General features: G+C 44.9%; 1 protein-coding gene across 1 annotated transcript in view; it reads left to right on the top strand.

Annotated features, from left to right (window-relative positions):
- Positions 1–26,936, top strand: part of LOC137327046 (lysosome membrane protein 2-like) — an 83,983-nt gene extending 57,047 nt beyond the window's left edge. The window contains exons 6-12 of the mRNA XM_067992431.1: positions 3,711–3,830; positions 5,674–5,843; positions 16,920–17,038; positions 19,600–19,673; positions 21,991–22,042; positions 26,131–26,292; positions 26,601–26,936. Coding sequence (XP_067848532.1) covers positions 3,711–3,830; positions 5,674–5,843; positions 16,920–17,038; positions 19,600–19,673; positions 21,991–22,042; positions 26,131–26,292; positions 26,601–26,648 — 745 coding nt within the window. The 3' untranslated portion in view covers positions 26,649–26,936. The remainder of the gene's footprint in view (positions 1–3,710; positions 3,831–5,673; positions 5,844–16,919; positions 17,039–19,599; positions 19,674–21,990; positions 22,043–26,130; positions 26,293–26,600) is intronic.
- Positions 26,937–27,316: the final 380 nt, after the last annotated feature.

Below are 27,316 nucleotides of genomic sequence, written 5' to 3'. Positions count from 1 at the left end.
TGGGACTTTCTCCGCTGTTAGGAGATGGACTGTGCAGGCAAAATCACCTTGCTGGCCTGCGTGAGTGGTCCAACACGACCATTCATCTCCGCAGCCTCCAGAAACCAGCAGCCAGAGGCACCCCAGAAAACCTGCTCCCGCCGGGGATGGGGACGGTTTAGCAGCCTCAAATTTAATGGTACTGTTTCTCTTATAATCACAATTTAACCACACCTTTTATTGAAGAGAAACAAAATACTGTCATATGCACAGGATTAAAGTTATCGATATTGATACCTCTGCTGCTGTTCCCTTTATACTTTTTAATGACTCACTTTAAAAGCATTCTGCTGGTTCTGGGAAGGTTGGAGAGGACAGGCTAAAAGGGTTAAATTACAAGGTCAGGTTGCATAGACTAGGCCTGTATTCCCTTGAGTATAGAAGATTAAGGGGTAATCTAATTGTGGTGTTTAAGATGATTAAAGGATTTGATAGGGTAGATAGAGAGAAACTATTTCCTCTGGTGGGAGAGTCCAGAACAAGGGGGTATAAACTTAAAGTGAGAGCTGGGCCACTCAGGGGTGATGTCAGGAAGCACTTCTTCACACAAAGGATAGTGGAAATCTGGAACTCTCTCCCCCAAAAAAGCTGTGAAGGCAACTGAAAATTTCAAAACTGAGATTGGTAGATTTTTGCTAGCCAAGGGTATTAAGGTTACAGAACCGAGGCGGGTAGATGGAGTTAAGATACAGATCAGCCATGATCTGATTGAATAGTGAAGCAGGCTCGAGGGGCTGAATGGCCTCCTCCTGTTCCTATGTTCCTATATTCCAACTATGTAGTGATGTAATGTGAATTGCGTTGAACAATGTAGGGGCTGATAATGCAGGGCCGGAGGTGTGGCAGTAAGATTGCTACTCTTTCCTCTCCCGACATGAGTTGACCTCTCGCTATAATACATAATATTGCATCACTCTCAGAGCAGAGGTACACATTAACCAGGGCCAGCAGCTTTTAAAGGCATACTGGTCACCATCAGCTGTACTGCTAATGAGGGGTAGGAAACGACTGTAACAAGATGAGGACAATAACGGGCACACTGGAGATGTGGCTTTGGAGGTTGTGGTGCCACAACTGCTGGAGATAAAGGTGACCATCCCTCTCTGAACAGTAGCATGGGAGCAGCCTGGATAGAGGTAAGAAAAGTATGAATGATGTCTCGCCTGTGACCAGATCACGGAAGCAGGTGAGGAAGTAATTTGCTGGTCTCTAAAAGTTTGCCAAAGTTTTGCCACATTTTTGCTTGACCTTAGAATATTGCCTTACAATGCAAGCTAACTGCACTTTACTGTAAGCTCGGTGGAGTATCACAGAGAGAAAATGCACAACTCTCTGGCAATTGTTTACCAACTTTCCAAATGCACTTGCATGTCAATGTCTTAATGCTGCATCCAGTATTGGTTCCATGTCAATACATTAGCCCTGTTGTTAGGGAATGGATGCTTTCACTTATATATTTATAAGTTATTCCTCAATATAATATTGTTCAAATGCATTTATCGGCATTCATAGGAATTAAACATACAATGATAACCATTACTAACAATAATTACACATATACAATGATAATCATTACTAACAATAATTACACATCTACAATGATAGCAATTACTTACAATAATTACACATATACAATGATAACCATTACTAACAATAATTACACATATACAATGATAATCATTACTAACAATAATTACACATATACAATGATAACCATCACTAACAATAATTACTCATATACTCATATGTGTACTTCTGATACAATGTAGCGGAGAATTCACACATCTCAGTTCTTGAGCTCGAGGGGATGGGCTGGCCGAGCTTTGTTGAATTCTGAAGTATCAAAACTGACACGTGAGAATCTGCATGTTTCAAAGTATTACCTCATCCAGTTAGCTGGACTTCAGTTTTAACAAGAATAGCTCCCAATAACTTGACATACTTCCTAATTTTCCAGATCTATGGCAGGTGGCTTTTCAAGGCTAAAACTAACAGAGACAGTTTTGTGGCCTCTCCTTATCAGCAAAAACACTGTCTGACTGGAATACCTTTTACCAACTGAACATTGCTAACAGGAACTCACTTAAAAGCTAACGTTAATATAGAGAATGTAACCATTTCCTTCCACTGTACCCCATGAAATATGACAAAGAACAAAGACAAAGCATACGACCAACATGAGGGCCCTGCTATTCACAGGGAGGCTGGGAGGGAGCACACTTGTAGCGGGGGGGCGGCGGTGGAGTGGGGTGATGGGGGGTGCGGAGGTGGAGGTCTTGGCAAATTTAATGGCAGGACCTCATTATCATTTTTTATTCCGTTTCCCTCCCGGCAGCCGGCCAGATTGAAGGCTGTGATTGCCGGGAGGGAAAGCCAGCGAGAGGAGGGGATGGTCTCCAGCAATTGGAGCTCAGGAGCGGGGCTTGGTGGGGCGGAGAGAGAGCCCGGCAATCGGGAGGGTGAGATCGGGGGTCGGAGATCGGAGATTGGGATGTGGGGTTCAGCCGATTGCGGCAGTGAGGAGAAGCCGCGATTGGCAGAGGCTTTCCTTGAGGGGTCGGGGGGAGCCCTCCTGCTCATACTGGTTGACTGATAACTGGAGTCCTCTTCTGCTGTTTGTTGGATCAAGGTCTCTTCTTCATCTGTTCAATCGCAATGGCCCTTTACAGGGCAAGGTTGTGTAAAATGCATTCGGTTGCAATCACCTTGGATACCTAGACTGGCTTGACCTGACCTGATCTGACCTGACCTAACCTGTTTGCTTCCTCTGATCTGGCCCTTCTTCCTCCAGAACTAGCAAACAGAGAGGGATGGGCAGTGGGATACCCTAAGTCATACTTAGGCGGAACTCAATCAAAGTTTTCTCAGCTAATACCCACAGATAACAAATGGAGTGAAGCTTTAAGAAGGCGTGAATAGCTTTAGCAGTGAAAGCCAAGGAAACCATTAAATAAACAATGAAATTGCTTGGCCAACATGCAACTACTTGATACAACTATGAAACAGACCCCACTTTAACTAACAGGAGCCACCATAGGTGGATAGGTCAATCATCTAGACCCCTTTACCTATGGACTCCAAGTACTAGCAGACATCCAGCAATAATCATGTAGTCCCTTATCACATCAAAACATCTCCAACACATTTCACACAACGAGTTACTCTGAAGTGTAGTGACTGTGCAGGCAAACGAGGTAGTCATTCTGTGCCAGCAAGTGTCACACACAGCAATGATTGAATCCATTTATTTGGTGATTGTAGCACACACTGTGCAGGCTATGTGCAGTCCCTCGGTGCTGGCCAATATTCCTCCTTCTGTGGAAGAACTGGGTTGAGACGACACAAACTCTTTCAGCAATTGGCTGTAAAGTCGTCAACTATTCCTGTAGCTTCTCACACACGACAAGGGAAACAGAAAGATTTTGTTGGTAAAGTAGGAGGTGGTCTTCGGTTTTTGGGGTTAAGGCATATTGTTGGAATTATGTGGAGGAAAATTTGCTGTGATCCAACCAACACTTTACCTAACTTGGGTGTGCTTCATGTTAACATTTGCTGCAATAGAACACTTTTCCAATCCATAGTAATAATGTCCCTCACCTTGATGCGCACAGAATTCGTCAAGACAAAGAATTGAATGACTGACACCATGTTGAATATTTTCTGTTGGACAGATCCTTAAGCTGGTGGACATCAAATTCTTCCAACATGATAAATGGAACTGATGGGGCTAGCTTCCACCCATTGATAAAGAAGGATGAGACCCTCTACCTTTTTGCATCTGATATTTGCAGGTAATTGCACAAATGTAACATGAGTACTGTGTACAGATCTGGTCTCCATATTATAAGGATATCGAGGCAATGGAGAAAGTGCAAAAAAGATTCACAAGGATGATACCTGAACTGAGAGGTTATACCTATCACGAAATATTGAACAGGCTGGGACTCTTTTCTCTAGAAAAGAGAAGGCTGAGGGGTGACCTAATAGAGGTCTTTAAGATTATGAAAGTGTTTGATAGGGTAGACATAGAGAAGATGTTTCCACTTGTGGGAAAATCCAAAACTAGGGACCATAAATATAAGATCATCACTAATAAATCCAATAGGGAATTCAGGAGAAACTTCTTTACCCAGAGAGTGGTTAGGATGCGAACTCACTACCACAAGGAGTAATTGAGGCGAATAATGTAGATACATTTAAGGGGAAGCTCGATAAACACATGAGGGAGAAAGGAATAGAAGGATATGGTGATCGGATGAGATGAAGAGTGGTGGGAGGAGGCTCATGTGGAGCATAAACACCGGCATAGACTAGTTGGGCCTGTTTCTGTGCTGTACATTCTATGATTCTGCTGCGCAATCTGCCCCGTGGGAAATATTAGTGAATGTCAGAAACTGAGCCTTTCAGGAACGTTTAGATCCACCAATAAAAATTCTATTTTTTAAGAAACAAAATCAAAAATTCACACAAACAGACCCAATTTACTTTGTTTAATCCTTCTCCATATTTCACAGTTTTCTCCCCTCTTTAGATTGCTCAGTTTAGAAAGAAATCTCATTTCAGGTTTCTGCTAATGCTGCCCTTGAAACCTTGTCAGGGATATGTGAGAGCAATTTAGATTGAGTTGTTTTTGTTTTGCTGTGCCCCTGTGGGTAAACATCATGGACCAGAGTGTCTGGGCAAATAACATCGAGTTTAATGGTACCCCGCCATTGTTAATGTGTAAACTGTAGGGCAATTTGTGGCGAGGGAGAGATGCCGTGAACTGCGAGCAAATTGCTGGACCATTTGCGCCGATCCGCTGTTAACCTCGCAAAAACGACAGCTCGTCCTCAACCTCCCCATAATTACCCAGAAACTGCTGGATTGTGGCATAAATACCAAATAAACTTGCAGCAGAAAGTTAGGGCTGGTACTTAACAGCATAAGGACACTTTTAATGAGGAGATTTATGTTCCTGCAATGCCGTTCAATCTCTTCGGCCTAGAAAGGGATCTATTTAAACTGTGGACTCTTATTCCTACAGGCAGTAAATTGTTCCTAGAGGTTTTTAAAATATAAAGTTTTACATTTTTTTTATTACTTTTCCTTTCTGTCTCTTTTTTCTCTCTCTTTTAATCCAATCTTTCTTTCCCTCTCTCTATTGCTCTTTCTGTTCCTGGTTTGACTGTAATTCACCCAATTTTTTTCTTCGTCGTTTCTCTATTTCTTTCTCTTTCCTTAAATCTCATTGATTAAGGAGATGCCCTGTTGTTCCGGTCATTCCCGTAAGGTCCCAGAGGCCCCATTGCCCTCGGCATGCCGTTATCAGCTCGCACTCCCAGCAACTTTGTGGGCAAAAACTTTTAAAGCCTAGATGTGCACGAACAAGTCTAACTAACAGGGCACATCACGAGATGCTCCACTCCAGAAAAATCTGGCCCAACGAATCATCTTAAAAAGGCTGAACAAACTTGCTGAGTGTGATTCGAACGGCAAGGTTTGACTGATTAACCTGTTCTGCTCAGAAATCTGTTGGGAGCTAGAACCATTGCCTGTATTCCTCAGGTATTGCTCCACAAATATGAGGCTGTGGAGGGGAGGGCAACTTAACCCTGAAAAGAAATTACTTTAAAATTTCCCTTCTTCACACAGGTCTTTGTATGTGATGTTTGAAAAGGAGCTGGAAGTGAAAGGAATCAAAGCATATCGATTTGTTATTCCGAAAGAAATTTTTGCAAGTGACCATCCCGATAATAAAGGATTTTGTCCGTCAGAGAACTGCCATTCATCAGGAGTTCTGAACATCAGCATCTGCAGACAAGGTCAAGCATTTAAATACTGTTATCCTGCACGGTCAGAGGGCCACACACAACTGGTAGTGTCATCTGCTTTTTACAAGGGCTAAAGACTGGATCACTAAGGAGTAGCACAAGCACATTCTTGTTGTCTGAGTGTTTCAGATCAGGTAGATGACACTGGCCCTTTACTGTATATGTCGACTTCTTTTCACACACAAAGTGATCCTGACCATCTCTATAAAATTGATGGGTGTTTCAGTAGGCAGCACTCGCCCAATGGCACAGCTGGTACTGTGTACTGATTGTGTGGAGTATCACAAACACAACCTAGTGCCAACATTCTTTTGCACATTGTGTTGAAGTCCTGGAATCCGATCATTGTGTCATCCAGTTGTTTGTATTATAATCACACGCTGTGCTATTAGAAATCTAAAAGTAATCTGCACCAAGGGATTTTAGGGTCACAAGGCACCTTCTCATGATTGATCAGCTTTGTCTCTGATTGGATACCTTGATGGATCTCCCACACAACAAAAGCGGAAAACCCTTATTAATAAGGAGACAGAGTGCCTCAAACATTATTTTTCACAATGAATGATCTTAAAAAGATGGAACACACTTGCTGAATGTGTGTCTAACAGCATGGTTTGACTTTCTGCATCCTGATTAATCTGTACTGCTCAGAATTGAGCTGATAAGTAGAACCATTTCCAAAACTCTTCAGGTACTGCTCCACATTTGAGTCTTTGTGCTGCACTCCAAATAAGGAGAGAGGACCAATGCTATAAACATACACAAGAGCATAAGAGAAAGGCCTTTAGCCCACCAAAACTCATCCTTCCAGTGCACCAGCTTCTCCAACGATATTTTGAACATCTAAAACGTTTTTCTCTCCATCACTCAGCCTGGTCCCGATGTGTGTTACACTATTTGAGAATATACAGTTGCACTGATTCAGTGTTTTAATGAATACTTGGGTAAGAAGCTGAGTCTGACAAATGTCGCAGCGGTTGGTTTATGGTGGTGACTGTCTGTTTTGGTTGGTTTATGGTGGTGATTGTCAGTTTGGGCTGGTTTATGGTGGTGACTGTCTGTTTTGGTTGGTTTATGGTGGTGACTGTCTGTTTTGGTTGGTTTATGGTGGTGACTGTCTGTTTTGGTTGGTTTATGGTGGTGACTGTCTGTTTTGGTTGGTTTATGGTGGTGACTGTCTGTTTTGGTTGGTTTATGGTGGTGACTGTCTGTTTGGGCTGGTTTATGGTGGCGACTGTCAGTTTTGGTTGGTTTATGGTGGTGACTGTCAGTTTTGGTTGGTTTATGGTGGTGACTCTCTGTTTTGGTTGGTTTATGGTGGTGACTGTCAGTTTTGGTTGGTTTATGGTGGTGACTGTCTGTTTTGGTTGGTTTATGGTGGTGACTGTCAGTTTTGGTTGGTTTATGGTGGTGACTCTCTGTTTTGGTTGGTTTATGGTGGTGATTGTCAGTTTGGGCTGGTTTATGGTGGCGACTGTCTGTTTTGGTTGGTTTATGGTGGTGACTCTCTGTTTTGGTTGGTTTATGGTGGTGACTGTCAGTTTGGGCTGGTTTATGGTGGTGACTCTCTGTTTTGGTTGGTTTATGGTGGTGACTGTCAGTTTGGGCTGGTTTATGGTGGTGACTCTCTGTTTTGGTTGGTTTATGGTGGTGACTGTCAGTTTTGGTTGGTTTATGGTGGTGACTGTCTGTTTTGGTTGGTTTATGGTGGTGACTGTCAGTTTTGGTTGGTTTATGGTGGTGACTCTCTGTTTTGGTTCGTTTATGGTGGTGATTGTCAGTTTGGGCTGGTTTATGGTGGCGACTGTCTGTTTTGGTTGGTTTATGGTGGTGACTCTCTGTTTTGGTTGGTTTATGGTGGTGACTGTCAGTTTGGGCTGGTTTATGGTGGCGACTGTCTGTTTTGGTTGGTTTATGGTGGTGACTCTCTGTTTTGGTTGGTTTATGGTGGTGACTGTCAGTTTGGGCTGGTTTATGGTGGTGACTCTCTGTTTTGGTTGGTTTATGGTGGTGACTGTCAGTTTGGGCTGGTTTATTGTGGTGACTCTCTGTTTTGGTTGGTTTATGGTGGTGACTGTCAGTTTTGGTTGGTTTATGGTGGTGACTGTCTGTTTTGGTTGGTTTATGGTGGTGACTGTCAGTTTGGGCTGGTTTATGGTGGTGACTCTCTGTTTTGGTTGGTTTATGGTGGTGACTGTCAGTTTGTGCTGCTTTATAGTGGTTGCTGGTGGTGACTGGCTGGTGATGGCTGGTTACTGGTGGTAGCTGTCCAGATGAAGCCGACCATGCCATCTCCCAAGACAAGAGTCTGAGAGCTTCACGACAAGCCCTGTGGTCTTCTCCTCGATGAGGGTGTGGTATAAGTTTGGGGAAGCAACTCCAGTGGGCTGCCTGTGGCAGACATTGTGTCAAATTGTCCTGCAAAAAGATGGAGTGACTGAGGGAAGGGCTCGCAGTTGAGGAATGTGTGCCAAGTGGTATGGGTGGAGTAAGAGATGTGGGTATGAGGTTGTTAAAATAGAGGAGGGGGTTTTAGAGTAGCCCGTGTCGGTAATTGCTGTGAGGGGAGCTTGGTAACCACAGTGCAAGTTGTCAAGTTGGAGCCCCCTTAACTGGAGAGCATTGTGATGGGTTAGATAAGAAAGTTTTGCTTTAAGAGGGTGAGGACCATGCTGATGCTCAGGGTGGGCAAGGGAGAAATGGGAGAGATGTGCAGTGTGTTACTTTGCCTGCCCAGCTGAGAATGTTGTACTTCTTGCAACCTTGTTCTTCAGTCCTGGGGGTGAGGGAGTCAGCTCTCAGAGCCAGGTCTGGGGGTGAGAGATGTTTTGCTCAGTGGCAGTTCTGGGGGTGAGGGAGTTGGGAGTCAGTGCCAGTCCTTGGGGTGAGGGGGTTGGCACGCAGTGTACGGCACAAAGGGAGGCTATTCGGCCCATCATGTCCTTGCCAGTTGAGAAAGAGCTACCCAGCTTAATCCCACGTTCCAGCACTTGGTCCGTAGCCCTGTAGGTTACTGCACTTCAGGTGCACATCCAGGTACTTTTTAAATGAGTTGAGGGTTTCTGCCTCTTTCAGGCAGTGAGTTCCAGACCCCAACACCCTCTGGGTGAAAAAAATTCTCCTCAGCTCCCCTCTAATCCTTCTACCAATTACTTTAAATCTATGCCCCATGGTCACTGACCCCTCTGCTAAGGGAAATAGGTCCTCCCTATCCACTCTATCTAGTCCCCTCATAATTTTATACACCTCAATTAAATCTCCCCTCAGCCTCCTCTGTTCCAAAGAAAACAACCCCAGCCTATCCAATCTTTTCTCATAGCTAAAATTCTCCAGTCCTGGCAACATCCTCGTAAATCTCCTCTGCACCCTCTCTAGTGCAATCACATCCTTCCTGTAATGTGGTGACCAGAACTGTACACAGTACTCAAGCTGTGGCCTAACTAGTATTTTATACAGTTCTAGCATAACCTCCCTGCTCTTATATTCTATGCCTCGGCTAATAAAGGAAAGTATTCCATATGCCTTCATAACCACCTTATCTACCTGTCCTGCTACTTCAGGGATCTGTGGACATGCACTCCAAGGTCCCTTTGTTCCTCTACAACTCTCAGTATCCTCCCATTTATTGTGTATTCCCTTGCCTTGTTTGCCCTCCCCAAATGCATTACCTCGCACTTCTCTGGATTGAATTTCATTTGTCACTTTTCTGCCCACCTGACCAGTCCATTGATATCTTCCTGCAGTCTACAGCTTTACTCCTCAAGGCCAATTTTTGTGTCATCTGCAACCTTCTTGATCATACCCACTACATTCAAGTCCAAATCATTAATATATATCACAAAAAGCAAGGGACCTAGCACTGAACCCCACTGGAAACAGCCTTTCAGTCACAAAAATGCCCGTCGATCGTTACCCTTTGCTTCCTGCCACTGAGCCAATTTTGGATCCAACTTGCCACTTTCCCTTAGATTCCATGGGCTTTTACTTTTTTGACCAGTCTGTCAAAACCAGACCTTGTCAAAAGCCTTTATGAAATCCATTTAGACTACATCAAACACGTTACCCTCATCGTCCTTACCTCCTCAAAAAATTCAATCAAGTCTGTGAGATACAACCTTCCCTTAACAAGTCCAAGCTGACTGTCCTTGATTAACCCGTGTTTTTCTAAATAACAAGTTGTGCTGTGCCTCAGAATTGATTCCAATAATTTGCCCACCACCGAGGTTAGACTGACTGGCTTATAATTACTCGGTCTATCCCTCAGTCCATTTTTAAACAACGGTACAATGTTAGCAGTCCTCCAATCCTCCAGCACCATGCCTGTAGCCAGTGAGGATTGGAAAATGATGCTCAGAGCCTCCGCTATTTCCTCCCTTGCTTCTCTTAACAGCCTGGGATACATTTCATCCGGGCCTGGCTATTTATCTACTTTCAAAGATGCTAATCCCCTTAATACTTCGTCTCTCACTATGTTTATCCCATCCAATATTTCACACTCCTCCTCCTTAACTGTAATCTCTGCATCGTCCCTCTCTTTTGTGAAGACAGACGCAAAGTATTCATTCGAATTGTACCCACATCTTCCACCTCCACACATAGTTTACCTTTTTGGTCTCTAATTGGCCCTACTCTTTCCTTAGTTATCCTCTTGCACTTTATGTATTTATAAAACATCTTTGGGTTTTCTTTGATTTTATTTGCCAGTATTTTTTCATGCCCTCTCTTTGCTTTCCTAATTTCCTTTTGAATTTCACCCCTGCACTTTCATAAGAACATAAGTACCTAAGAATTAAGCCGCATGGCCCCTCAAGCCTGCTCCACCATTTAATCAGATCATGGCTGATCTTCGACCTCAACTCCACTTTCCTGCCTGATCCCCATATCCCTTGGTTCCCCTCGAGTCCAAAAATCTATCTATCTCAGTCTTGAATATATTCAATGACTCAGCATCCAAAGCGCCATGGGGTAGAGAATTCCAAAGATTCACAACCCTTTAAAAGAAGAAATTCTTCCTCATCTCAGTCTTAAATGGCCGACCCCTTATCCTGAGACTATGCTCCCTAGTTCTAGACTCTCTTGCTATGGGAAACAACCTCTCAGCATCTATCCTGTCAATCTTATATGTTTCAATGAGATCACCTCTCATTCCTCTAAACCCCAGAGAGTATAGGCCCATTCTACTCAACCTCGCCTCATAGGACAACCCTCTCATTCCAGTAATTAATCTAGTGAACCTTCGCTGCACCGCCTCTAAGGCAAGTATATCCTTCCTTAGATAAGGAGACCAAAACTGTACGCAGTGCTCCAGGTGAGGTCTCACCAAAGCCCTGTACAACTGTAGTAAGACTTCCTTACTTTTGTACTCCAACCCCCTTGCAATAAAGGCCAACATGCCATTTGCCTTCCTAATTTCTTGCTGTATCTGAATGCTAACTTTTTGTGTTTCTTGTATGAGGACACCCAAGTCTCTCTGAACACCAACATTTAATAGTTTCTCACCATTTAAAAAATATTCTGTTTTTCTGTTCTTCCCACCAAAGTGTGGAGATGCCGGTGATGGACTGGGGTTGACAATTGTAAACAATTTTACAACACCAAGTTATAGTCCAACGATTTTTATTTGAAATCTACAAGCTTTCGGAGGCTTCCTCCTTCCTCAGGTAAATGTTCAGGATCTCCTTGAAGCCTACGCATTTATACATCACTGAACAATACATGGTGTTTACAGACTGCCCCTGCAACTGCCCGTTGCCAAGGCAATCACCGTGTTCAGACAGAGAGGTCACCTCTCTGTCTGAAAACACCATGTATTGTTCAGTGATGTATAAATGCGTAGGCTTCAAGGAGCTCCTGAACATTTACCTGAGGAAGGAGGAAGCCTCCGAAAGCTTGTAGATTTCAAATAAAAATCGTTGGACTATAACTTGGTGTTGTAAAATTGTTTACAATTGTCCTACCAAAGTGAATAACCTCACATTTCCCCACATTATACTCTATCTGCCACTTCTTGCCCATTCACTTAACCTGTCTATATCCCTTTGCAGACTCTTTGAGCCCGATGTTACCAGGGCTGCGGGTTCTCGGCGGGGGGGGGCTATCGGGCGCGTGGGTAACGTGCCCGGTGAAATTAGTCAGTTTGCCGCGCGATTGTAGGATCCAATCCACTAATTGGATCCACATACCTGCTCCTCCGGGTTCCCCACTGCTGATCTGCGCATCGGGCGGGCTGCGCATGCGCAGTAAGATCTGTCAGCTGAAGGAGCTCTATTTAAAGGGGCAGTCCTCCACTGACAGATGCTGCAACAAATAGCAAAAATTACAGCATGGAGCAGCCCAGGGGGAAGGCTGCTCCCAGTTTAATGATGCCTCACTCCAGGTATCAATACATGGGGTGAGGAGGAGGGGGAGGACAGAGATCTTCCACCCGGCGTGCGGGAGGAAGCGGCCTGCCTCTGCCACCAGGAAGGCCTGGCTCGAGGTGGCAGAGGAGGTCACCAGCGCAACCAACATATCGTCCTCCTGCATACAGTGCAGGAGGCGCTCCAATGACCTAAGTAGGTCAGCCACAGTGAGTACACTTACTCATTCCCCTACACTCCGTCTGCCACATCACTGCCCCCACCCCACATCTCCTTCTGCACTGCCAACACTACTCTGTCACATCACCCCTCACACCCACTCAAACCTCATCCTCATCTTACCTGCACTTACTCACCTCCCCAGTACTCATCCCACCACTACCACGCAACCCAATCCTCATACAATCTCATGGCTCTATCTCATACTCACCCTCTCGTGCATCTCTTTCACGGCCAGCCTCACTCAACCTGCCACTACCTGTGCTGCAGCCACAGGGCATGCATCACATATGTGCAGTAGGAAGCGTAAGGCAAACGTGTCATGAGCATGAAGGGGATGCACAAGGGTGTTTGAGGGTTTGTCATGGGTGTTACTTATATTGAATTTCTGACCAACTCACATCACATATTATATTGGCACCACTACTGCCATGTCTTTGCGAATCTTGTCTGGTTTGTGCAATAATGCCCTCTCCTGAGGATCACTATGAGGACCCACAACTGATGCCACCCATTGTGTCACTGCAGAGTGGGTGTAGGTGTATTTTCAGGAATCTTTTACACAGACGACTGAGAGAAGTCGGCGATGTCCCTGGTGGCACCCTGGAAGGATGCGGAGGAGAAGTTGTTGAGGGCAGTGGTGACTTTGACAGCGACAGGTAAGAAGATGGTGCTCGGGCCAGCTGGGAGCAGCTCGGCATGAAAGAGGCTGCAGATGTCCACGACTACATGTCGAGTGACTCTGAGCCTTCGTGTGCACTGCTGCTCAGAGAGGTCCAGGAAGCTGAGCCTCGGTCTGTGGACCCTGTGGCGAGGGTAGTGCCCTCTGCGACACATCTCTCTCTGTGGTTGCCCTCCCTCCTGCTGTTCAGGTGGATGTGTCACAGCACTCTATTGTGGAGCTCCACGTGTCAGAGGCGGACGGTGTGGATGGCGAGGCTGGTGAGGCTGGTGATGCTGCTCGCCCTCCGAGGAGGTCATGACTGCAGCTACGGCGGCCCCCATCCTGAAGATGTACATCTGAGGGGGTCCGCAAGGTAGGTACATGTCTCCGGACCCCGGGGTAAGTGTGCAAGTTGGTGACTTTTCTTGTCAGGAGGAGGGTGGTGGGGGCCAAACTTTGTCCCAAGTGACAGAGTGGCCTCCTGCAATGAGTGAGGGTCTCCCCCAACCCCCCCACATGTCAAATGGACCTTTGTAGCTGCCACAGGCTAACAGCTGCAACACATCCATTTGACCTGGGAGTGTTTCCCCCAGTGTGGGAAACAGTCCCAGTTTGCTCTAAAATCCCACATAATCCCTTAATCAGGTCAGTTAATGACCTGAAATACCTCAATAAATACCTTCAAGTGGAACCCCGCTGGCTTTAATTGCCTGCGGGATTCCCACCAGCGGGGGCTGTGCGCGCACGCCGGCGCGTCAGCGGGGAACCCGGAAGTGCGTGGGTTTGGGGCAGGCTCCGGTACCGCGCCGGGATTCTCCGATTTTTGGAGCCCCCCCCGCCAGGAACGCACCCGATAGCGGGTGGTAAAATTGAGCCCTTTGTGTTCTCCTCACAGCTTACTTTCCCACCTAGCTTTGTATCATCAGCAAACTTGGATACATTACACTCGGTCCCTTCATCTAAGTCATTAATATAGATTGTAAATAGCTGAGGCCCAAGCACTGATCCTTGCGGCACCCCACTAGTTACAGCCTGTCAACCCGAGAATGACCCGTTTATCCTACTCTCTGTTTTCTGTCCATTAACCAATCCTCTCTCCATGCTAATATATTACCCCCAACCCCATGAGCCCTTATCGTGTGTAACAACCTTTTATGTGGCACCTTATCGAATGCCTTTTGAAAATCCAAATATACTACATCCACTGGTTCCCCTTTATCTACCCTGCTCGTTACATCCTCAAAAAACTCTAATAGATTTGTCAAACACGATTTCCCTTTCATAAAACCATGTTGACTCTGCCTAATCATATTATGATTTTCTAAGTGCCCTGTTACCACTTCCTTAATAATGGATTCCAGCATGGACTCCACAAATGGATTTCTATACTCCTCTAGGCTTATTGGGCTCCATTTTAGCACCCGCTATCGGGTGCGTTCCTGGCGGGGGGGGCTTCGAAAATCGGGGAATCCCGGAGCGGGTCGGGAGCCCGGCTCCAACCCGCCCACTTCCGGGTTTCCCACAGACGCGCCGGCGTGCGTGCGCGCGCAGCCCCCGCATGTGGGATCCCGCAGACAATTAAAGCCGGCGGGGTGCCACTTGAGAGTATTTACTTAGGTATTTCAGGTCATTAACAGACCTGATTAAGGGAATATGTGAGGAGGGGTGGGATTTTAGAAACAACTGAGACTGTTTCCCGTACTGGGGGAAACACTCCCAGTTGAAATGGATGTGTTGCAGCCATCAGCCTGTGGCAGCTGCAAAGGTCCATTTGACAGATGGGGGGGGGTGGGGGGTGGGGGAGACCCTCACTCATTGCAAGAGGCCACTCTGTCACTTGGGACAAAGTTTGGCCTCCACCACCCTCCTCCTAACAATGAAATTCACCAACTTGCACACTTACCCCGGGGTCCAGACACATGTACCTACCTTGCGGACCCCCTCAGATGTACATCTTGCGGATGGGGGCCGCCGTAGCAGCAGTCATGACCTCCTCGGAGGGCGAACAGCATCACCATCCACGCCGTCCACCTCTGACACGTGGAGCTCCACAACACAGTGCTGTGACACATCCACCTGTACAGCAGGAGGGAGGGCAACCGCAGAGAGAGATGCGTCGCAGAGGGCACTGCCCTCGCCACAGGGTCCACAGACCGAGGCTCAGCTTCCTGGACCTCTCTGAGCAGCAGTGCACACGGAGGCTCAGAGTCACTCTACGTGTAGTCGTGGACATCTGCAGCCTCCTTCATGCCGAGCTGCTCCCAGCTGGCCCGAGCACCATCTTCTTACCTGTCGCTGTCAAAGTCACCACTGCCCTCAACAACTTCGCCGCCGCATCCTTCCAGGGTGCCACCGGGGACATCGCCGATGTCCCTCAGTTGTCTGCACAAAAGAGCCCTGCAAATACATCTACACCCACTCTGCAGTGACACAATGGGTGGCATCAGGTGTGGGTCTTCATTGTGATCCTCAGGAAAGGGCATTATTGCACAAACCAGACAAGATTCGCAAAGACGTGGCAGTAGTGGTGCCAATATACTATGTAATGTGAGTTGATCAGAAATTAAATATAAGTAAAAACCATGAAAAACCCTCAAACACCCTTGTGCATCCCCTTCATGCTCACGACACGTTTGCCTTACGCTGCCTACTGCACATATGTGATGCATGCCCTGTGGCTGCAGCACCGGTGGTGGCAGGTTGAGTGAGGCTGACCGTGAAAGAGATGCACGAGAGGGTGAGTATGAGATAGAGCCATGAGATTGTATGAGGATTGGGTTGAGTGGTAGTGGCGGGATGAGTACTGGCGAGGTGAGTAAGTGCAGGTAAGATGAGGATGAGGTTTGAGTGGGTGTGAGGGGTGATGTGATAGAGTAGTGTTGGCAGTGCAGAAGGAGATGTGGGGTGGGGGCGGTGATGTGGCAGATGGAGTGTAGGGGAATGAGTAAGTGTACTCACTTTGGCTGACCTACTTAGGTCATTGCAGCGCCTCCTGCACTGTATGCAGGTGGGCGATATGTTGGTGGTGCAGGTGACCTCCTCTGCCACCTCGAGCCAGGACTTCCTGGTGGCAGAGGCAGGCCACTTCCTCCCGCCCGCCGGGGGGCAGATCTCTGTCCTCCCCCTCCTCCTCACCCCATGTATTGATACCTGGAGTGAGGCATCATTAAACCTGGGAGCAGCCTTCCCCCTGGGCTGCTCCATGATGTAATTTTTCCTATTTGTTGCAGCATCTGTCAGTGGAGGACTGCCCCTTTAAATCGAGCTCCTCCAGCTGACAGACCTTACTGCGCATGCGCAGCCCGCCCGACGTGCAGATCAGCAGTGGGGAACCTGGAAGACCAGGTAAGTGGATCCAATTAGGCTGCGATCACGCGCGGGGCAGACTGATTTCACCAGGCGCGTTACCCACGCACCCAATAGCCCCCCCGCCACGAACCCACAGCCTTGGCAGTATCGAGCCCATTATGTTATTCGAGAATGAAGTGAAAGAGCTAAGCACTGTTCCTCACGTGTTTGTCCCCCAGTCTGCCGGCTACACAGAAATTCCCAGGTAATTCAGCTGCTTACATCCATTTTACACCAATGCTCGCACCAATGGGTTTACAAATGAGCAGACCCAGGAAACTTGTGTGTAGTTCACTTTAGAGGATACTAGTGAGCGCAGTGTTTTTAAAAGTGCCAACGGTGGTGTAACTCGTTTTGAGGAAATTCTAAGCCTCTGCTTGTTGTATGTAAAATGATGCGTTTGCAGAAAATGAAACAAATTCTTGCTCTGATCTCTCTTTTAAAAAACACCTCTCTTTTTTGATTTCGGTACTCCAGGGGCCCCTGTTTTCATATCACCTCCTCATTTTTACAACGGGGATCAGAAGTTAGTGAATGACATAATCGGAATGAAACCTAATATGGAAGCTCACCAATCATTTCTTGATATCGAACCAGTAAGTGGAAAAAAAGACCTGTTTGTGCTGTATATTGTGCACCAATACCTTTCTAAAACATGCCATTTAAGCTACTCTACTTGAATCCACCTCCCTCCGATGAAAGAATTATGAGCCAGATAATTATGCTGCAACTGTAGGTTTAGAATCGTAGGACTACAAACGTTTACGGCATAGAAGGAGACCATTCGGCCCATCATGTCTGTGCTGGCTCTTTACTACAGCAGCCCTCAACTAACCCAACTGACATTCTCACCTCTCATCTTCCTCTGCGTGAAATATTTATCCAGTTTTCTCTTCAAACTTCAGTTACGTGGATAAACTGGAGAAGCTGGATTGTTCTCTTTAGAGCAGAGAAGGTTGCGAGGAGATTTGATAGAAGAATTCAAAATCACGAAGGGTTTAGATAAAGTAAATAAAGAGAAACTATTCCCATTGGCGGAAGGGTCGAAAATCAGGTCACAGATTTAAGGTGATTGGCAAAAGAACCAAAGGCGACATGAGGAAAAACTTTTTTACACAGCAAGTAGTTATGATCTGGAATGCGCTGCCTGAAAGGGTGGTGGAGGCAGATTCAATCATTGTTTTCAAAAAGGAATTGGATAAATACTTGAAGGGAAAAAATTTGCAGGGCTTCGGGGAAAGAGCAGGGGATATAAACTAGAGGGCACAACTCTAAAAGGGGTACAGGAACAGAGAGATCTGGGGGTGTATGTGCACAAATCATTGAAGGTGGCAGGGCAGGTTGAGAAAGCGGTTAAAAAAGCATACGGGATCCTGGGCTTTATAAATAGAGGCATAGAGTACAAAAGTATGGAAGTTATCATGAACCTTTATAAAACACTGGTTCGGCCACAACTGGAGTATTGTGTCCAGTTCTGGGCACCGCACTTCAGGAAAGATGTGAAGGCCTTAGAGAGGGTGCAGAAGAGATTTACTAGAATGATTCCAGGGATGAGGGACTTTAGTCACGTGGATAGACTGGAGAAGCTGGGGTTGTTCTCCTTGGAATAGAGACGGTTGAGAGGAGATTTGAAGTATGAGACAGGAGAATAGAGGCATGCAAAATCATGAAGGGTCTGGACAGAGTAGATAGAGAGAAATTGTTCCCATTGACGGAAAGGTCAAGGACCAGAGGACATAGATTTAAGGTGATCGGCAAAAGAACCAAAGGAGATATGAGGAAAAACTTTTTTACACAGTGAGTGGTTAGGATCTGGAATGCACTGCCCGAGGGGGTGGTGGAGGCAGATTCAATCATGGCCTTCAAAAGGGAACTGGATAAATACTTGAAAGGAAAAAATTGGCAGGGCTACGGAGAAAGGGTGGGGGAGTGGGACTAGCTGGATTGCTCTTGCATAGAGCTGGCACAGACTCGATGGGCCGAATGGCCTCCTTCAGTGCTGTTACCTTTCTATGATTCTATGAATGGGACTAGCTGGATTGCATTTACAAAGAGCTAGCATGGGCTCGATGGGCTGAATGGCCTCTTTCTGGCTGTAACCATTCTATGATTCTCTAGTATTATATAACAATGTCCACAAGCTTTACTTCCTGCTGTTAACATTTAACATTGAAATTGGTTGCATAAACAGTTATAAGTGAATTTGCTATACAAACACCTACCTGTAACAATGTACCTACATGCCTCGTGTCAATAGAGGTCATTGTACGCAGCCTCCTTTTCTCATCACCCAGCTGTGGCGATTGTTCCAGACCAGCTCTTATCTGCCTCTCGTGGCCTCCTCCTGCTCCATCTTCCATTGTCATCTCTCACAGCCTTCAGTCTGTTACATGCTGCCAGCTGTAGCTCAGTGGGTAACACTCTCGCCTGAGTCAGAAGGTCATAGGTTCAAGTCCCACTCCAGAGACTCGAGCACATAATCTGCTCTGACACTCCAGTGCAGCACTGAGGGAGCCCTGCATTGTTGGAGGTCTCATCTTTTGGATGAGATGTTAAACTGAGCCTTGTCTATCATCTCAGGTGGATGGAAAAGATCCCTATTTGAAGAAGAGCAGGGGAGTTCTCCCCGGTGTCCTAGCCAATACTTATCCCTCAACCAACATCACTAATAAAACAGATTATCTGTCCATTATCACATTGCTGTTTGTGGGATCTTGCTGTGCACAAATTGGTTGCTGCGTTTCCTACATAACAACAGTGAGTACACTTCAAAAGTACTTCACTGGCTGGAAAGTTCTGGGACGTTCTGAGGTTATGAAAGGCGCTACATCAATGCAAGTTCTTTCTTTCTTCCATGTTCACTTCCACATTTTCATTGACAGCTGTGTAATTCTCTTGGTCACCTCTTGCAGCCTCCCGCTGCTATCCCTAATACACTGATTGACGCTCCCTTCTCATTCCTGCCTGCCCCTGCACTTTCCAGACTATCTTCCCACTTTGTTGGCCAGCTCTTGCGGCCCCCCACTGCCTCTCCTTCTTATTGTTCCCTGTCACAGCAGCCACTTTGCTTGTGTCCCCATAAACATTGTGCTCCAAAAAGAGAAATGATAAAGAAACAAATGTACCTGAAATAACCTTGTGTTTTCATTATTCACAGATGACTGGTATACCTATCAGAATAGCCAAGAGAATGCAGATCAATATTCATGTTGAGTCTATGAATTACATTACGTAAGTTGCTCACTTTGCTCTCTGAGATATCTGGTAGCTGTGGTTGCTTATTTTAGAATGAATGTAAGTATTTCCCAATATACTGACTGAGGGATTTACTGAGGACATCTATGCTTCTTGAGAATCTGCTTGAATTATGAGATTCAATTTCAAAAACTTATATTAAATAGTACTTTCATTTATACTGATCACATTTAAATGTCTCAAAATGCTTCACACAATGAATGATTGCAGAATTTGCAGGAGCAGGGTGTGCCCCGTTAGTTAGACATTTCCCTGCACCCTTCAGCTCAAAAATTGTTTGCTTTGTAACGTGCTGGAAGTTGTGAGCTGATAACAGGGTGAGGGCAACGGGGCACTAGTGGGGCCTTAGTGAACGATGGCACCAACAGGGTATCTCCTTGAACAATGAGATTTAAGGATTGAGAAAGAAACAGAGGAACGATGGAGGAGGAAATAGTGTGAATTAGAGTCAAATCAGGTACAGAAAGAGGAAGAAGCAAATGGTGCAGCGATGTAAATCGACCAGCAAGTTCTGGACATTCACAACTCACGGCCTGAACCTGCTGGCCGATTTGCACATTAATAACGGCATACGTCATTAACACACTGTTATTTTCCAGCAAGATCCTGCCCATTCTAAAGGCAGAATGCCGTTTCAGTCAAATGGATGCCATTTCTTGGAAGGTGAAATAGGAAAAAAGTCCTAAACACATTAAAGTGACATAATATACAAACCACAAATGAACTTGTATCATTTTATAAACAGTATATGATGCACAAAGTAAATTGCAACCACTTCCACAGTGCATTAGGGCCCAGGCATGGCCATAGTGGACAAGGATACTGTTGATGATTGTCAGCTGGATGGGTAGACCATTCGCTGGGGGCTGGGATCCTTACCACTTGATTGTAGATAACCCTGCGAGCCAAATGTCTAATGGGTGAGTTGGTGTTGGATTGACACCAAGTTCACTTTTGATTATTGTACGTAAATTGTGATCTCACCGCCCCAGTTGTGAAATAAAAAAGAGTTTGGATGATGAATCCTGTCATAAGTGTTGGGATCGACCAGCCAGGAAGCTCTGCCACTAACCCTACCAGAATATCCAGGATCAGGGCCTGAGCTGGTGGCTACCTGCACCATTATGGGCACATCTGGGGCACCAACCAGTGCAGGGGATTGGGGCATTGCAGCCCTCGGGGCTAAAAGGGTTAAATTATGAGGACAGGCTGCATAGACTAGGCTTGTATTCCCTCAAATATAGAAGATTAAGGGGTAATCTAATTGAGGTGTTTAAGATGATTACAGGATTTGATAGGGTAGATAGAGAGAAACTATTTCCTCTGGTTGAGGAGTCCAGAACAAGGGGGCATAACCTTAAAATTAGAGCTAAGCCGTTCAGGGTAGTGGAAATCTGGAACTCTCTCCCCCAAAAAGTTGTTGAGGCTGGGGGTCAATTGAAAATTTCAAAACTGAGATTGATAGATTTTTGTTAGGTAAGGGGATTAATGATTATGGAACCAAGGCGGGTAGATGGAGTTAGGTCACACATCAGCCATGATATAATTGAATGGCAGAACAGGCTCAAGGGGTTGAATGGCCTCCTCCTGTTCATATGTTCCTATTTGGGCTGGACAAAACAATTAAGACAATGGGGCTGGTCTCTTACCTGCAGCTTGTCCATTTCTTTGGAGACCCAAGCCAGCATCCAGGCCTGGACCCTCAAGTGGGCCCCACTTCTACTGTCTGTTGGGCCAATATTCCTCCTTTCACCCGATGTACCGGCTGATCCTAGGCTGGAGCCGAGGAAACTCCCACTCTGGGCGTCCCCTTCCCATGGCCATGCCCTCTTTGTTGTACAAGACCATGTTTGGGGCAGATGGAAATTCCACCCCAGGAATCTCAGTGACAGGGCCAGGATCTGGGTTATCTGGTTCCTAGTCTTGTCTTAGACCAGTAATGCACCATAAAGCCCACTGATTTTTGGGGCCTTCATCTCAACATTAGATCTTAATCCCAGCAAGATCTATCCTCTCTAGGTGTTGGAATGTTGGGTGTGCTATTGTTTGAAACAAAAGGAATGACCCCATTATCATCTTATAATACTCAGCCAGCCTAGTATTGGCATCAACATTCAATTCAGAACTATGGAACAAACTGACTCATTTTGGTGATTAAACCTTAAACAATTTTCTTGTTGCTGTAATGAGTAGAAGCAATTGCGAGTATCAGAACTTCTTATGTGCTGTGGATTGTCACAAACATTTAATCCCAGGTATTCTAATGCATCATTTTCAATATATTTGTTTACAGTCAAACTGGTCGAATAAGGACAATGATTTTACCAGTTATTTTTTTAAATCAGGTAGGTTACATGATTTGTTAGGTTGCATGTTAAACATATGTGATGTGTGTAATTACTGCACTAATGTGGCATCTCCCACTTCCATTTTCTATGCCAGCTATCCTATCTTCTTTCTGAGTGAGATTGACAATTTGTGACAATTTGTGACAGTTTAGTCAAACATGGCAAAATAAGTTCACAACAATTTGCAACTCTATAGCACTTCTCGTTAGAAAGACTTCTAAAAGCATTTTAGTTTCAGGAGGACAAGAAAAAGCTCTGAGCAGGAAGGTGAAAGGGAGAAATGGAGAGTGTCAGGGTGAGGGATCAAATAACTGGCTAAAGAGAAAGGTTTTGAAAACAGGGAAAGAAGTGGCAGGCAGAGGAAACTGGGTATATAGTTTAGAGAGCAATAGTGCTATGTCTGAGTGAGCAGAGACAGTGGGAAGTGAGAAACAAGGAGAAGTTTGAGCTGGAGGAGCAAAGAGCACATGCAAAGAGGGGCGAGGCCATGGAGGGATTTGAAACTTTTGAAGCCAACTTGCTGGAAGATGGGAAACCAGTGGAGTTTGAAGAGTTAGGGAGTTAGTGCAGGTGAAGTTGAGGAATCAAGCATTTGGGATGAGTTGAAACTTGAGTCTGGTTGAGGCAGGAAGAGTGTTGAAGAAGTCAAGCCTCAAGATGACAAAGGCGTGGACTAGGGTATTGTCAGCAGAGGGGGTAATATGGGGCAGAGATGTAGAGGTAGAAGGAAGCATTTTTTGTAGCAAAGCTAAAGTAGGAAAGTAAGCTTAGCTTAGAGTCAAGCAGCACAGCAAGCTTCCATAGTTCCTGACTCAGCCTGAGGTGACAGCCATGATGGAGCTAAGGCTGCAGGTAAGTAGGAGAGGTGGTGGGAACCAAAATAATGGCTTCAGTTTTGTTGATGTTTGAGTTGGAGGAAGGTTTGGCTAATCCAAGTCTTAATGTTGGATGTGCTATTGGAAAGGGAAGTAACAGCTTTTATATCAATAAGGAGGCTGAGAGATAGAGCTGGGTGTCGTCACTATACATAGAATTACATAGAATGTACAGTACAGAAACCAGCCATTTAGCCCAACAGGTCTATGCCGGTGTTTATGCTCCACACGAGCCTCCTCCCTCCCCTCTTCATCTAGCCCTGTATGGAGGCTGACCCCCATGCTTCTGAATGATAAAACCAACAGGAAATATGTGAATATTGAAGAGGAGGGGACCAAAGGTTGACACCCGGGGTATTTTTTGAGTATCCCTGTGATGACCGTATTGCCACACAGGAGAAACCATGAAGGAAAATATAGTTACTGCATTGCACCTGGTATGAATGCGACCAAGTAGGAGAGAGATGTTGAGAGAGGTTGGATGTCTCAATGGTGTCAAAAGTGGCAAAAAGGTTGAGGAGGATGAAGAGAGACAGCCAAGGTCACAGTTTGATGGGATGCCATTGGTAATTTATGGCCAGTGCAGTATTAGTGCTTTGGAAACCAGATTGGTGGCTCTCAAATAAGGAATGGTGCAAGAGATACAAACATAGTGGTGAGGCAACAGTCTATTTCATGACCTTGTAAAGAAGGGAAATATTGGAACTAGAGAAATGGTTGAAGGGAATGGAAGGGTGTAAAGGGTGAGTTTCTTGAGTGTGATAATGATATCGTTGAAGGAGGCATAGACACTGCCAGAAGAAAGAGATAGGTTGAGCACAAAATCTAGGCTGCCACTTCAGTGCACTACTGAGGGAGTACTGCATTGTCGGATGTGCCGTCTTTAAGACGAGACATTAAATCGACATGTCATCTGCCCTCTCAGCTGAAGGGGTGAAACTGGGACATCTGGAGCTGTGATATTTGGGGATAAAGGGAGCAGGTAATAAGCCTTATCATAGGATGAATGTGTTGAGAGCTGAGGGGCAGTTTAGAGGGGCAGAAAAAGTAGAGTTGGTGGGGGGGGGGGTTGATTGAATGGAAGGCAGAAGGGAGAATTGGAGATGGGGGAGGCAGTGGCAACTATGTGGATGGCTAGGGGTCCATGAGTTTGTCACATTTAGAGTTTGAGCTGAGGATAGGAGTGTAGTCAGTTTTGGTTAATGGGAAGGTGTGAAGGTACATGTCAATTAAGGAGCTGGTGATGCACAACTGGTTGATTGGCAAGGGAGTTTGAGCTTGTGACCTAAGAGGCCATGGAGGTGGTCTATATACCAGGGTGAACGGTACAGTGGGAATCATCAGTGAACTGAGAGGCTCAAGAGCATTGAAGGTGGAAGAATACAATTGTGAAAAAGATCTAATGAGATATTGATGCCATCATAAGTGGTAGACCAAAGTAGGATGTTAATTGTATCCATGTGATTTATATCAATTAGTGTTAATTGTATTCAGGTGGTGCGCATCAATTGGGGACTCTCTTGTATCCATTTATAAGAGAGCTTATCCAGGGTGTGGAGTGTGTGATGTTGATCTCTGTGAATAAAGGCCTGGAAGCAACTGAAGACCAGGCTCTAGTAGTCTATCCTTCACCACCTGGCTATCCTGTTTATAACAGAGGGGAAGGTCAGAATTAGAGAAGCCATTTGAGAATGAACTTGGACTTCTTTTTCTCCAATATTACTTTAATTCAAATAATATTCTACAAATTTCATCGTGACAAAAACTTGCTGGAAATAAAATTAAATTGTCCCATCTCATGAACTTCACGGTGTATATTACATAACACAGGATGACATGTGCTTTAAGCATTTAATCATGCAGTGAGTGAACTGCGAATGTTCAATGTTGTTACTGGGTGAAAGGCGTGAGAAGGTTTTCCCTTGCTCAGCAATGCCATCTTTAATCTTTGTGCAGCACAAATTTCACCAAAAAATCAAACTGTTGTAAAATAGTGATGGCATTAACCCCATTACATGGCAACTAATGTTATTAATGCTGTGGTTTTATTTGTCGTTTCATAAGGCTATAACATCCTTTTTTTTCTTGGTGTTGTTAGGAGAGGGATAATTGGAGTTCAGGACACTCCAAGGTGGCCACATGCTGCTTTTGAGGAACTGTTTTGTATAGTGTGTGGGAAGGAGTGATTGGCTGAAACTGTTAATGACAGAAGAACAAACTTGGATTTATGTAGCACCTTTCATGCCCTCGGGACGTCCCAAAGCCCTTCACAGCCCATGAATTATTTAATGATGTTGGTTGAAGGATAAATATTGGCCAGAACACCAGGGAGAACTCCCCTGCTCTTCTTCGAATAATACCACAGGATCGTTTACCTGAGAGGGCAAACTGGACCTCGGTTTGACATCTCATCTGACAAACCTCCGACAGTGCAGCACTCACTCAGTACTGCACTGGAAAGTCTTGCTTAAGACTCTAGGGTGGATCTTGACTCACTACCTCCTGACCCCAGGGAAGTGTGCTACACTGAGTCATGGTTAACACAAGATTTTCACCTCCCCCTCCTCCTTTAAAACCCTCCTTAAAACCCAGCTTTTAGTCTCCCCTCCTAATATCCTCTACTTTGGCTCGGTGTTGATTTTTGTCTGATCCCACCTCTGTGAAGTGCCTTGGGACGTTTTTCTGCATTAAAGGCCCTATATAAATACAAGACCTTGTTGTTATGTCGTTTCAAGTAAAATTGCAGCAATATGCCCAGATATAGAAATAAAGTCAGACTGGTGAACATTTATTACAGCATTTTATACATTTAAGATTTAAGGGGATTTAAGATTTTAACCTTCATAACAAGGTTCATCTCGTGATGTAGAGGAGCAAAAATAGGCACGAGATCCAGAGCAAAGTGTGCTACCTGTACCTGTATACCGTATCGAATGAAAAATTGTAACCAGCGGTATATGTAAACAGCCTGAATAAGTAGTTGGATTCTCGTAATTGTGGTTTATGTTGGACAGGTCATAATCACAGTGGTTTGTAGTCAGCATTTAAAATCACATAGCCAAACATTTCTAGCAACTGATAGAGAACTTAAAATGTAAACCTGGGGTCAAGCCAAGGTCAGCAGTGACTGAAAGGGGTAATGTATACTTGCCCCTTGTATACTAGAGCACTGTGATATTGTGTTGTACTTTTCCCCCATTTTTCTATTAGCACGCCGTAATTGATGACAAATCAGCAGCCAAACTGAAATGGGCACTTCATAAAATAAATGTGGTGACCTACATTCCTTATATGATCCTGTGGATGGGAATATTCCTTTGCCTGACTTGTGTTATCCTAGTCCTCGTTTCAGGCAGACACAAAAAGAATAAGGTACATTTATATTTGTTACCAGAATTATTTATCTTATTTTGCTGCGACACATAATTCAAGATTTATTTCTTGCATTGTACATCAAAAGCTTATTTATTGATCAGTCAGAGATAAAGATAATTCAGTATTCCAGGTGACTGACAGCATGACAGTGAACAGCACAAGAACTCTTGACTTGAGATTGCATTATTACATTTTGTTTTCAAAGGATTTATTTGAAGGTCAATATGATTTTAAATATTGTCATAATTACATGTTACTGACTTGAAATAACTGTACATGTACAATCTCTTCCTTTGTTACTTTAGGAATTTACACCTGTAATGTCAAAGCTGTCGAGTGCTGAAACACACTGAAGTAATGAGGGAGATCCAGACCCGTGTGTTGCTTCAGTTAAACAGACACTGTATTCAATAATTCAGTTTATGATTTTGACAGCTTTACAGTGTGACAGACAAAAATGTAGCCTTCGATTGACCAAATGTATAATATGACTCAGGTTAGCAATAATTTTGAAATATGATCCTTTAGATTCTCCACACACTGCTATTACTGTTACCAATAGAGGGCACACTGGGATGAATTCACTGTTAAAATAATACTCGTTAAAAAAAAAATAAACAATCATGCTGAAACAATAACAATGCTATGATTGGATGCTTGGTATAATCACTTTAAGTATTTATTTTTATTTTTAATTGCTAACTTTGTGAAATTTCCATTGCTCACCCAACTATTGCCTTTAGTTTCAAGTCTGTGGGGTGGAGTTTCCCAAGGAGCTTGAAATTGCACTCGTTACCACAGGCTTCAAGCTTCTGCCTCGTGTTCAAGCTTCAAGTTATGTGGAGAGACTAGAGAAACTGGGGTTGTTCTCCTTAAATCGAGAAAGTTAAGTGGAGATTTGATAGGGGTGTTTAATATCATGAGGGGTTTTGATAGAGTAAATAAGGAGAAACTATTTCCAGTGGCAGAAGGGGACACGGAGGACACAGATTTAAGGTGATCGGCAAAAGAGCCAGAGGGG

This window comes from Heptranchias perlo, chromosome 11, assembly GCF_035084215.1.
Source record: "Heptranchias perlo isolate sHepPer1 chromosome 11, sHepPer1.hap1, whole genome shotgun sequence".
Lineage (NCBI taxonomy): Eukaryota > Metazoa > Chordata > Chondrichthyes > Hexanchiformes > Hexanchidae > Heptranchias > Heptranchias perlo.
Note: the sequence above shows the minus strand (reverse complement) of the source record. Positions and strands in the feature narration are given on the sequence as shown.